Source organism: Falco peregrinus, chromosome 3, assembly GCF_023634155.1.
Source record: "Falco peregrinus isolate bFalPer1 chromosome 3, bFalPer1.pri, whole genome shotgun sequence".
Classification (NCBI taxonomy): Eukaryota; Metazoa; Chordata; class Aves; order Falconiformes; family Falconidae; genus Falco; species Falco peregrinus.
The window spans coordinates 32,193,957-32,206,267 of NC_073723.1; the positions used below are offsets into that span (position 1 = coordinate 32,193,957).

Below are 12,311 nucleotides of genomic sequence, written 5' to 3' on the forward strand. Positions count from 1 at the left end.
TTCTAGGATAATGTAGTAAGTACTGAGCTTTAAGCACAACTGTTATTAAACATAAAGATAGCAGCATAACTCCTGCATCCCCTTGCCAAGATTTCCAGGGGTTGGCTCTCTGCAGGCCAGGTGAACTTGAAATGAAGATGTGAGGGGAAGGGCCCAGCCGGTGGGGCGGCAGCCCGGGGCTGTGCCCCAAAGCCAGTGCCGGGACCAGCCCTGAGAGGCTGCGGAGGGAGATGCTGGTCCCTGCAGCACCCCAGCAGCTCCACAGCGTGTGGAAAGGATTCGGGGAACTGTGGGACATGGAAGAGCAAAATCCATTTGCCCCAGCTCAGCTGCCCCCAGTGTGGCACGGATGGGAAGGGGGATCAAGCCCAGCTCTGGGAGATATGGAGCTGTTTGCTCAGGAGGTCGGTTGGCACGACTCTTCTTGTCCCAGGGATCAGGCAAAGCCAAAAGCAAATAGTTCCATTCAGCATTTGCAGGAGGAACTGGAGACACATCTTTTTTTTTTGCATGATTTAAAGGGGATTGTTTTCCCACAGTTGTAAACCAGGGTGAAAAGGTCATGGAGACCAGGGGGTTTTGTCATTCCAGTTTCTCCTGTGCTGCATAAGCCTTTCTGCCACCCTGGCACCGAGCTGTAAAATGGAAATTCAGTAACTGCTGTAATAGCAGGCACTTATTAAAAAAAAAAAACAAAAAACAAAACAACAAACCCACAACAAAACCAAACCCAACCACAGAAACAAACAATATAGATCTGTCCCTTAGTTGTTGCATGTTTTCTAGGCGTAATTGCTTTAGTGCTATGACAAGTACATTTCCTTCTCTCTGGTTAGACAATAGCCTCTGCTTTTGATACCATGAGCAATACAGGTTGTGAGGAGGTTGTCTAGTGTGGGCTCAGCTTTCACAGATTAATAAAAGAACAGCTCTGAAATTCAAAGGGAAATTCTTAGTCTGGTGATGTGGTGCTGCCTTGTCTCTGCAGAGCTATCCCGCAGCTGAGCTTTGCACACTGAGTATTTCCTAATTAACCCCAAGGGCTGCCTCACCTCTCCCCAGTTGCCAGGCTTACAGCTACTCCTGCTGTGACACAGGTCACCTGGGAAAACTAAGGGGGTGACAAGTCTTGAGAAGCACTGGTAAGTAGGTTGGTAAAGCAGTCTGGATCAGAGGGATATAGGTGGTCAGGGCTCTGAACCATCCAGGCTTACCGAAGCTCTAACAGGATGGAAGATGTTTGTCTTGCAGAGAGGCAAATGCATCTCCCATGGGGTTTCCCGGTGAACATCCCCCAGGCTCCATGATCCCCAGCCCAATCTGTGGATCCAGGTCCTTCCTGTGGGCACCGGAGGGCAGAACCACGTGCGCACTCCTGCCCGAAGAGGCTGGCAGCAGCTCAGCCATCCTGCCCGCAGGGTGACATCCGTGGTCCTGCTCTTATTGGCAGCCCGTGGTGGGCCAGTGAGGATGGTGGCTTTTCCCGGCCACCTGTAGCAGGTGTCATCGGTCTGCTGTGGTGTGCTAAGTCATATGAGGAAGCTGGGAGTGCTGGGGTGGAGACGGTATGTAGACTATAAAGGAGGCAAAGCTGGAGGAAGCCAGTGCTCAAAGAGCAGTTTGTTTGGAGCCGTCTTGGTTTCACTCCTCCTTCCTCGTAGACATACGCGCAAGTTGGAACTTCATGCTTTTAAACTGACTTCTGTGTTTGGCTTTTCATTCTTGCCAAAGAACCTGCGCTGCTACCCTGAGGCACACCTTGGCACCCAATTCATCGCCACCCAGCTTGGCAGCGTTCTCCTGCAAAGGCCACCTCCCCTCAGCTCTGGCTTTCCCCCGTTTGCCCGGGGAAGCAGGGACAGGCAGCGGCTGCCCCAGCACGGAGCCCTGCTGCCAGACCCACCGGTGGGAGGGCAGGGACAGGATCTGCACACGCCAGCTGGAGGTGGTGGGGCAGGGACAGGATCTGCACACGCCAGCTGGAGGTGGTGGGGCGTAGCAGGAGGCTGTGGCAGGCACCGCTTGAGGCACAGGGGATTAGTGCTTTTAAATGCTGAAAAGGTGTAGAAGAAAAGGGCATGATCCTGGCTAGAGAAGAGACACGAGGGAGAGTAGGTGTTGAGGGAGACTGGTTTTGAGAGGTTTGATAGTTATCTCCTTCTACTGCCCCACTTGTGATTTTCGTAGGAGTGTATCGCAATGTCACCCTCCCCATGCCACCTACTGCTCATACGCTGCCTTTCAGACTGAAAAAAACAGAAACCCCTGTGAACTTGGCTTGGATGGCATTGCCATGCTGCCCACGCTGCAGCAATCGATTGGGCAGGGTGAAATTTTGAGCACTGTGCCACTTGTGCTTCTCACCTCTGGTACGATTTACCTCAATCACACCTCTGCCCCTACCATTAAGATGCACGCTGTAGTAAAATACAAAGTCCTCACTAGTAAATGAAATTGTGAATTTAAGAAGTATTCTTGAAATTACTGCAGCTTGCCTGTATATACAAGTTCTAATTATTTGTGGAATTAACTGTTTTGGTATCTGACCCCTAAGACACTTGGCAAAAAGCAGCCATCTCATTCCATTAGTTGTGGCTATCCAAAACCATACCCTCCATCGCCACACTGACTGCAAAATCATTTCCTTATACTTGTCCTGACAGAGCTTCTCTGGACTGCAAAGCCAGATCCAGCCTCCTGAGGTTCCAGAGGTTACTCTGAAACCTCTCATGTTCATGGACGGAAAAGGGTGTTGCAGGCTTGGGCGAACTGATTTAACAAGTGCAAAAAACCTTCTCCAATCCTTGAAAATTGTTTATTGCCCAGAGGGACAGATACAAGAGTTTGAAATACCATGTAATTAAATAGAACATTTAGAAACTTGAAAGACACTCGTATGAACAACACATTGTAGCTGCATATTAATTTTAAAAAAGGAAAAACATTAAGTTTTATCACAAGAAGTATTATCTTGAACAATATCAAGCAACAGGAGAACCAAGTGCAGTCAACCCAGTTCAAGCGTTCAATGGACAGCAAGAATGAAGAAAAGCTTCTATGAATTCCTGGAGCTTTTGACTCTTATAATTATTTCCTAAATCATGTAGAGTGCCTACATTAGCTGTATTAACATTTTTAGGTAAATGACCTGGAAAAATAAACCACAACAGAGTAGTGTGTGCACCGAGGAGAAAGAGGGGCCCAAGTGACTGAACTGTTTTGACAGGACATTTTTAGATTAATTTACCATTTATCTGTAATGAGAGTTGCCCTTAGCAGTAGTTCTTGCAAATTGCAAGGTCATTAGAGCTTTCACATGCCCTTCTGAGCAGCAGATAATTAAAGGCACATCTAAAGCAGACTCAAAGCGTGACTCTTGCATGGAAAGGTGTACCTGGTTAGCAAAAGCATTGAGAACAGGGTACAGAACGAGCCCACATGCTGAAACATCTCCATTTCTGCTGGTACTGGTCTAATTAAAACTACACGTCTGTGTCTAAAGATGGCACAACCGCACCTTCATTTTGCTTGCAGATATTCCCTGGTTTACCTGGGTCCGGTTACTACATTTTAGTTATTCTGAGTGAAGCTGGGTCATAAATCAGACTGTTCTGGAGGAGGGGTGTTTGAAGTGTGGTTCCATTCCCTACAATAGCTTCATGACTATGAACAACACATCATCAGAATTCACGCTGAGAAGAAGATTGTCCCTCTTGTTATTGAGAATGACGCACAGTACTACTGCTGGAAAGCGACAATAAGAAAAGTCCTGTATTAGGGTGAGCCGTTAGGGTCATACTTGCTCACTTACGGACCACAGCAACTTTCTATACCCCTTTAGTCGTATCAGTCACCTTACATAAATATGGTCACATGAGAAAGACTGTATTACCTTGTGTACACTGACATTGCAGTAGGATTTGTGAGATCTGGAAAGTTTAGTTAAGTTTAGTTAAGCTATGCAAAGATATCAACCAAAGAAATAACACGGGCACCATGTAAGCCTAACACTGCCTTGCAAATGTCCTACTGCAGACCATTTTTCAGATGGCTCCTTAGCTTAGTTTACAGTTGTGGCACTCAGCAGATTACTGACAAGAAACATGACAGAATCCTCGCAGCTGGTGAAGTCATACAGTTGGTACTCTGTGGAAATACGATTTTTGGTTGTTTTAACAGATCCAGAACCTAATGGACACTCTAATTACTACATTTACTATAAAGGCAACAACATTGATTTTATTTATAGTGGACGTTTCACTCTGTTGGAAGTTTTGTGTTCACACCTTTTTTGAGGCATAGTGTGTACCAACAAACTAAGAACTGTGCACATAAGCAGACAGAAGTAAGGAAAGCATGACACTGAAATGCCCATGTTAAACCGATTATTAATACATGGATGTCCCACTGAAAATCAACTCTTCAGTTATCTACCTTCTCGTAGCCTTACTGGCAGACACGTTCTGTCACTTAATAGCAACTACATTGGACTAGCAAGCCACACAGGTTTTGCAACACCAAAAGCAAATGCATTACAGCAATAGTGACCCTGAGATTTATGTCCGTGTTACTGTAAGTTTAATACCATGGTACGGTATGAGAACATGTTCCTCTTTATGCAGCCAAGAAACACCTGAAACAAAAAGCTTCTTCAGCGCAGATAAGCATGTCTGCACTGCGTATCTGCTAGGTCCAACTAGTTACGTCCTCAGTCTCTGTTTCAGAACAAGCTTGCTAAGCATGACTTACATTTTTATGGTGTTTTTGCTGGTGAAAGTCCCTTGTTGAATCATCTAAAGACAACAGCTATAAAACTAGCAAACACTATTCATGTTTGACCATTTACTGAAAAACATGATTTTAAAAAGGTAGGGAGACTTTTCTGAGATACAAACGGGAGGTAAACACCTCACTATAAGGTGTTTTGAAGGCCATTCATAATCTCCCTTAATACTTAATAAATGGCACTTGTATAACTATTAACTTGTCTAAATTCCAGAAATAGGATGATGGCAAAATTATTATGGTCTCTGTGTTATATCTAAAGATAATAAAGCCAGAAAATTAAGAGAGACAGAGGTACATGAGCATATATAGGCACCTGTGAAGACACTTCTGAAAAGATAAGAACAATGGCTTCTATTTCACTTGTGTGGAAACAGCACAGAAGAATTCCTGTTGTTTCCCTGGGCACCTCGCATCAGATGACAGAAGATCAGGAACAATCCCTAAATACCTACAACCACCTCCTCTGCTCTATCATAACTAGCCCATTTTTCTGCATTGCTGTAACGCTACTGTATCTCAAGCGCAAGGAAACTTTGTCATGTGTAGTCCACACCCAAGAAAAACAATGATAAACTCCAAGAGAAGAGACAAAAGCATACAACATTATGACACAATAAAGAAAAGTTAAAATTTCAAGTTGGAATCACTGTAAATAAGTAATCTCTAAAAAGTCCTCTTGAAATATTAACTTAATTCAGACCAAATCCTGTGCTGAATAAAACCGGAAAGATGTTTGCTAAACATTAAACTTCAAAATAAATTAAAAAGAAAAAAATGTAAAGGATTTTCAAGAGAACTTGAGGTGACAACCTCTCCTGCCAACCAGAATCGCCTCAAAGTGAGCAGTTCCTATCTTATCAAAAGCCATTAAATAGTTTTTATCTTATTCTAATAATAACAACAGTAAGTTTACTTCTGTTTTATTTTTGTGTACCTTTCCTTTTAAAGGCCTATGGCTTAGTGTTCACAAATTAAAAAAATGTTTCTAAATACACAATAATAAAGCTTAACAGCATACAATATAAAAATGATGAATTTCAAAACCATTACATTATTATTATTGAAAAGTGCACAAGAATTAATCTGTGGGTCAGAGGTGCTTTGATTATGGACATAATTTCCACATTTAACTTCTCAACGAAGCTTTTCATCTTCTTAATTAAATGAGAAATCTTTCATCCACCAAGGTTTTGGATGCCAAATTCTTCTGCCCAAGTGTATTACGAATAAACCTAAATATCTAAGAACATTTCAGAAAAAAATGTTTTAATGAAGAAATACTTAAACTAGTATGTTTCAGTACCTAACATAAAATATTATATTTTCATAATATCTTTAAAATCATATTATCTTTAAAATTAATTTTATCTTAAAATCATAAATGAGTGACTTAGGGGCTTAACTCCCTTTAGCATTTTTGAAACATTTCCCAATATTTTTCCACCCTGAAATATGACGTAATTATGTGTGATTAACTGTAACAGATATTTGTGTTTTCTTTTGAAAGTTATTTGTAGCTTCTTTATTCATGACAGATGTGTGAATAACATTTATGCCTCACAAACCTATTTGACAAAAAAAGGCAAAAAACTTATTCTATAAGCTCAGTATAATCTTCTGTCACCACATACAGCTAACTTACTGCTTTAAATATCTAGTTATCTATATAAACTTCCATACTAACCCATATTTTCAAAATATTACTTTGTCCTTAAATTGAAATTTACCTCTTGTTGCAAATATGTTAGAATAGCTGCTAAAACAAAACTCTGGGAAGCCAGATCCACAACAGAGAAAAACAGGATATCAAAGATGAGCAGCGTTGTCTCATTGCCATAATAGAGAACATCACTGAAAGACTGTCCTTCATCTACAGAAAGAAAATAATTTTTGAAAAATAATTGTTTCTGTGAAGTGCAAGTTTGTAGAGTTCATCAGTCCAGCTGAGAAAACTGGTAAGAAAAAGGAAAGTCAGAGCAGGATCTAGTTACGGCATTCTATTTAAGCAAAATAATTTTTTTTGTGATTTGTGATAAAAGTGAAAAAAAAACCTTTTCATTTATAAAATGGCTTAATACTGAGAGAACACAATTGAAAAAGCCCACGTACCACATGCACTCATTCTGAAATGCATTCATTTCTGAAATCTCAATCAGTTTGTTTAAAAAAGGCTGCTTTGAACAATAAGCAGATATAGCTTCCTTGTCACTGAATTTTTTCAAGCGTTAACTCTGGCCCAAACTCAACAGAACAATAAAACCCATATGCTTTAAAGCCTTACTTAGGAGGAGCTTCACAGCTCATCATTATCTTTGTACGCTGGTTAACAGTTTCCCAGAAAATGGGTCTTTTAAGCTGAAAATATCTTCTTCATAGTCAAAATAGTCTAGACCACTTATCCCCTTATTTTATCAAAAAGCACCACTTTCTAAAGAGAAAAGAACACTTAATTACAGAAAATAAGATTCTTGTCTCTTTTCTACTTTTCCAGAAAAATGTCTAATGCAAGTTTTATTTGAAACAGCCTATTTTCATTACAAATTGTATACGTCCTAATCTAAACTTTTGGGAATTATGGCAGTCTAAACCATCAAACAATATATTTATAGCAATGCTTATGATTACGAACTTTGGAACAGTGGCAGTCAAAAGCCCAGACCATTGTTGAATACTGCACAATCTGGAGACATCACATCATGCTTATACACTTAATTCTAACTCAGACATCGCATACCTGACAATATTTATGGCTGAGCAGACCCAGGGTTTAGAATAGGGTTTTGGAATGACTGATATCACAAAGTGTGGAATCACCGACTGAGGCTTAAGAAAGTCCTAGTTACAGTTTTAAAGCAGGTACTGGCTATCTGGCAACATTTATGACTAAAGCTAGTGCTTTGCCATGACAGGAGGAGAGCCCAAGCATTTAAGGAATTAGGTGTGGCTCAGACATTTGGACTGAGCAAAAATATCAGACTACAACCTTGGCTAGCTGGAAAGCACGTGCTGCATTCCTGATTACGTAAGTAAGGTTTGAGACTCAAATCAGGCTTCAGCTTTTGCAGTCCTGGTGTCATAGAACAGGAAGGGTTCTGCACAGCTCGGTGATGTCATCTGTGGATTGCTATTCTATAAGAATAATGACATATTTAGGATGTGTAATGGTCATCTGCTAATATCTATAGATTGCATTACAGTTCTGATAAGGTTTAGAGTTTCTGAACAGTGAGGCTGGAGAGCCAAGTACTTGAGGAAAGAAAATCGGGGCTTGCAGCATCTTGGATTGCTAGTAAATGTTTAGTTTTCATGTAGGTGATGGCCATGTTTATGGCTAGGGGTAGAATCAGGATCTGAAGTAAGGTTTTCAAAGATAATTTTTGATGGATTCTGTACAGCTCAGGGACTGACAAAGCAGACTGGTAAGTTCACAGCTCGTATTTCATTGCAGTGTGGATACTGGTCCCCAGACTGTACCTGTTAACAGGAGGAGACCAGGACTCAGGGTTTCAGAACCTTGGAAATCGAGAAAGTAGAGGACCTAACACCGGATGAGGAGCCCAGTGGTGCAGATATTGGTCACCTGGCAGTAATTCTGAATAGGTTAGGTTTTTAGAGCCGTAGTGTTCCACAGCACCAATCTTCCTGGGATTCTGATTTAGGAACTTAGGTTGACAGTTGAAATGTAGTCAAGAACTTTCACTAAATCTATTTTTAACACATGTACGTGTACTGGTCACTTGGAAATACCTATGGCTAGGTTTAGCATGGGCTTGGGATTCAGTATGATGCACTGGAGAACCCAAGTCTGACTGATTTTGCATAGTTCCAGGGACCAGAATCAGAACTGGTGTCACGCCTGTTTCTGCTGGAATACTCATTTTTGCTGTAGGTATTGGCAACACTTAAAAAGTTCAAAATAAAAAATTCAAGAAAACAAATGACTTAGTGGAGTCTTCATAGATGACTGGTGTATTAACATCAAGTATTCCACTAAAACATCCTCATTGTGATCAATATCCTCTTTAAAGAAATTGTCTTTCTGTACTTCTAGTTGTTTCGTTAAGAAATTTGGTTCTGTATTAAAAAAAATAAACAGCATGGCACTATTTAAATATTGTGGGTCTTCCTTCCATTTACAAAGTGGATATTGGAGCTGGATAGCAAGGCAAAGGAGTACTTTGCAAACTCATGCACATCTCTACACAGTATCCTTTCAGTTGCCTAAAAGAAAAAACACTGCAGTCAAGTGACAAATTACAAATAGGATTTCTGTAACCTGAAGAACTTCTCTTAAGTACCTCCCTCACAAGCGGTCATTTAATGACCCCTCCTGCTGTAAAGTCCAGTTTAGATTGTACATCCTGGAAAGAAATCTACACAGAAACCTACATACTTATCACAGTACAAATACCGAGTCACAGATCTTTTTTACCATTGTAAAAAATGCTTTTCTCTATTGGTTCCATGAACTCCATGCCAAGAACCCGTTCAAGCAGCAACTTATCTTTAACAATATAATCCATTTCTTTATGAACCTATAAGAAAAGGAAAAACAATACTTCCTGTTTTATGATTTCAAAGAAAAAGTACTTGTTACAAAGTAAAGTACAGCTACTTAACCTTTATGAATGAAAAAAAGCATTGGTCTATTCCAAGACAAAAATAAGTACATAATAAAGGATTTGTCATTTTTAATAGGATACACTGTTGGACAGTACTCCAATGTTTTTTTTTAAATGAAGCACTGTTCCAGTTGCCATACAGTCTTTAACAAGTTTTTAAGGACATATGCCTAATGAGAAATTACAGTCTTTCAGATTTACAATTTCTGTTCTCTAGTTACAAAAATTTTATTTTCCTTAATATAGTCATGTCAGTATACATACGTGATCAATAAAAGAACTGAGAAATTTGTTCATGGCATTGTATGCCCTTGTGCTTTGTTCAAAAGTATTTGCAGATGAGTCCAAAAGCCTTGCAGGACCACGTTTCTGAAATACAATATGACCACAACTTCAGTAGGAAAATTACATATTTTAAGTACCATTATCAGAATACAAATATCTCACTTACTTTTATCAGGGTTTCATGAATCCTGTCATAGTGCAGTCGCATTTTTCTTGAAATGGAAATCTGAAATGTCTGGCAATCTGTGTTTGGTATCAAACCTCTCTGACTACATAGATTTTCCTATATAATCAAAACAATTGTAAATTAAAATTATTAATGTCATTCATAGATCCTCTCTTTCATCTACACTTAGTATCTCTGAATATTTGAATCCACTGCACTCTGGGTTCTAGCATAGCAAGATTTTCTTAGGACATGAAATCCTGACCCCCGCTGTCACAAAGTCTTACTGCTCTTTTCAGCCGTGTTCAGTTCATTACCTTCTAATACACCTTTTGACATTCACTCTGAAGCCCTTTCTTTAATGTTTATAATTTATTTTTGTGCTTTGGATTCCTGACTTTTTCCATATGTTTTAAGGTCACATTTATTACATCTCAAAACTCCCAAGAAAACAGAAAATTCGACATCCTCATAGGGAAAAAACCTGCTTTTCCCAAAATTGCATTAAAATAAGCAATTAGCAATAAATTACATCAACAGATAGTATTATTCAAAATAAAAAATGTGATTCAAAAGACTCCTCTACATCTCAGTGTTTGAGATTTAATTTTCACATGGTTATGGGTTTTTCTGTACACTTATCATTGAGATAACAATATCCTTTGTTTAAGGTACTTTCTTCCTACTTGTTCCTACAAAGACACAAGCTGTCATGAAGTTTAGTGCAATGTGCTGCAGTCTTATATTAGACATTTTACTTTTGCCTGATCTTGCAGCAAAGATACAACATATGACAAACTAGAAAAAATACTTATTCAAATTAATTTCTGAAAAGAATAGGTTATATCATTACAGGAGAAGAGAGAGAATAAAGCAATTTATTGGAAGAGTAGATGTTTATTAGGAGTTTTTCAGATCTGTCTCTTTGTGAAAGCTTTTTGATGCGCACCTTTTTGAACGTGGCCATGAGCTCATGAAAAGCTTCAATATCAAAAAGAAGGTTCTTAAATACATGAAAAAACTTTTTAGAAAACCAGGAATTTTATACCTATGAAATCTGAAGACATAACAGAGAAGACAGGAAAGAAGAAGAAAGATGAAGAATTAGTTAAAAGAAATACTGTCATATATTTACACACCAACAGCTGGTATCTTTTAAGTACCATAATTTTGTGCAATGTAATGTACAAGTGCAGATCCATAATGCAAAGGTGTGGGATTTTTTAATAAAATAAATAATCAGAGCAGGTATAAACTTTAATACTTTCACTTACAGCTTCCCTCTTTAGGTTCATATTAATTTCTTCCATATTTGTATCTGCATGTCCATGCACAGAGCGACCATGGATGTAATAACCAAAGCAGCTGTGTGACAAGAGAAACACTGAAATCTAAAAGAGATGCAGGAAGAGAAGGATACTTTAACAAAACATTATAATTTTATTTTTGAACTTTTGAATTCACAGTGGAGATTGGCAAGACCAGCCCTTCCACAAATACAAAGTAGGCAGGTCCAAAAATAAACATGGCAGAAAAATATTTAATAACTCTTTTACTGATTAGTTTTTATCTATGTTTAACTAGAAACATATACCAGCTTTGTTTAGTTTATCGATGGCAAGGATCACTACTTAATTCCACAGAGCCAAAAAATTAAAGCAAAGTTATTAGCTTTTATTTTGATTCAAAAGTTATTTCTGTGATATATAATACATATGCATGATTCCAGCTGGGTTCCTAGGAGACTGTATTTAATAGAATTTCATTCAGTATCATACAATGCTTATCTATCACATAAACCCCCAAATTAACTCTCTCTATAACCCATGCACTACATGGGTCTTTCACGGGAAGAGGAACAACGAAGGCTGGAAAGGCTGATAAAAGGGGTTGATCTCTGTATTTTTTAAAAAAAAGTTCTGGACAAATGAGCTAATCCAACCAGTTCTGATCGCACTCTGGTTAAAAAGGAATTCCTGAAGTACAAAGTTTGAAGACCCACATTTAAACTGGAGAAAGGGAAGTAATTCAGATATAAGTAAGTGAAAATGCATGGAAAAGGTGGTAACTGTCCAAGAGGGACAACCACAAAGTTCAGCAGTTGAGGGACAACCACAAGGTAGGAGCAGAAACTGAACATAAAAACATTAAATAAAACGAAGATAGCCGTGTCTCTAAGATGAAAGTACTACAATGCAGCAGACAGAACAGCAGCAAATGATTCCACAACGAATTTCTGTCATGATTTGTTACTTTTTAATTCTGTATGAGCATATATAACCAATGTAACTTCACAAAACAACCTAAAAATCATACGTCTAGAAGAACATATTGACACCTATGGTTCCAGAATCTTTTTCCCATTAAAGCTTAACCGAAATCTTCTTGTAGATTGCACCAATAAAGTGAGCTGAAAGAAACATTGGCCTTAGCTGTTAGCCAGTAATCTG

At 39.0% G+C, this 12,311-nt stretch overlaps 1 protein-coding gene across 2 annotated transcripts in view; it reads right to left on the bottom strand.

Moving 5' to 3' along the window:
• Positions 1-2,801: 2,801 nt before the first annotated feature.
• TMEM67 (transmembrane protein 67) overlaps positions 2,802-12,311 on the bottom strand; it is a 35,049-nt gene continuing 25,539 nt past the window's right edge. The window contains exons 23-28 of one of the 2 annotated variants that reach the window (XM_055800256.1): positions 11,136-11,252; positions 9,862-9,978; positions 9,675-9,779; positions 9,221-9,323; positions 6,516-6,658; positions 2,802-6,028 (exon numbers count right to left, since the gene is read on the bottom strand). In XM_055800256.1, coding sequence (XP_055656231.1) covers positions 5,948-6,028; positions 6,516-6,658; positions 9,221-9,323; positions 9,675-9,779; positions 9,862-9,978; positions 11,136-11,252 — 666 coding nt within the window. In that variant the 3' untranslated portion in view covers positions 2,802-5,947. The other variant, XM_055800257.1, reaches the window with a different exon arrangement.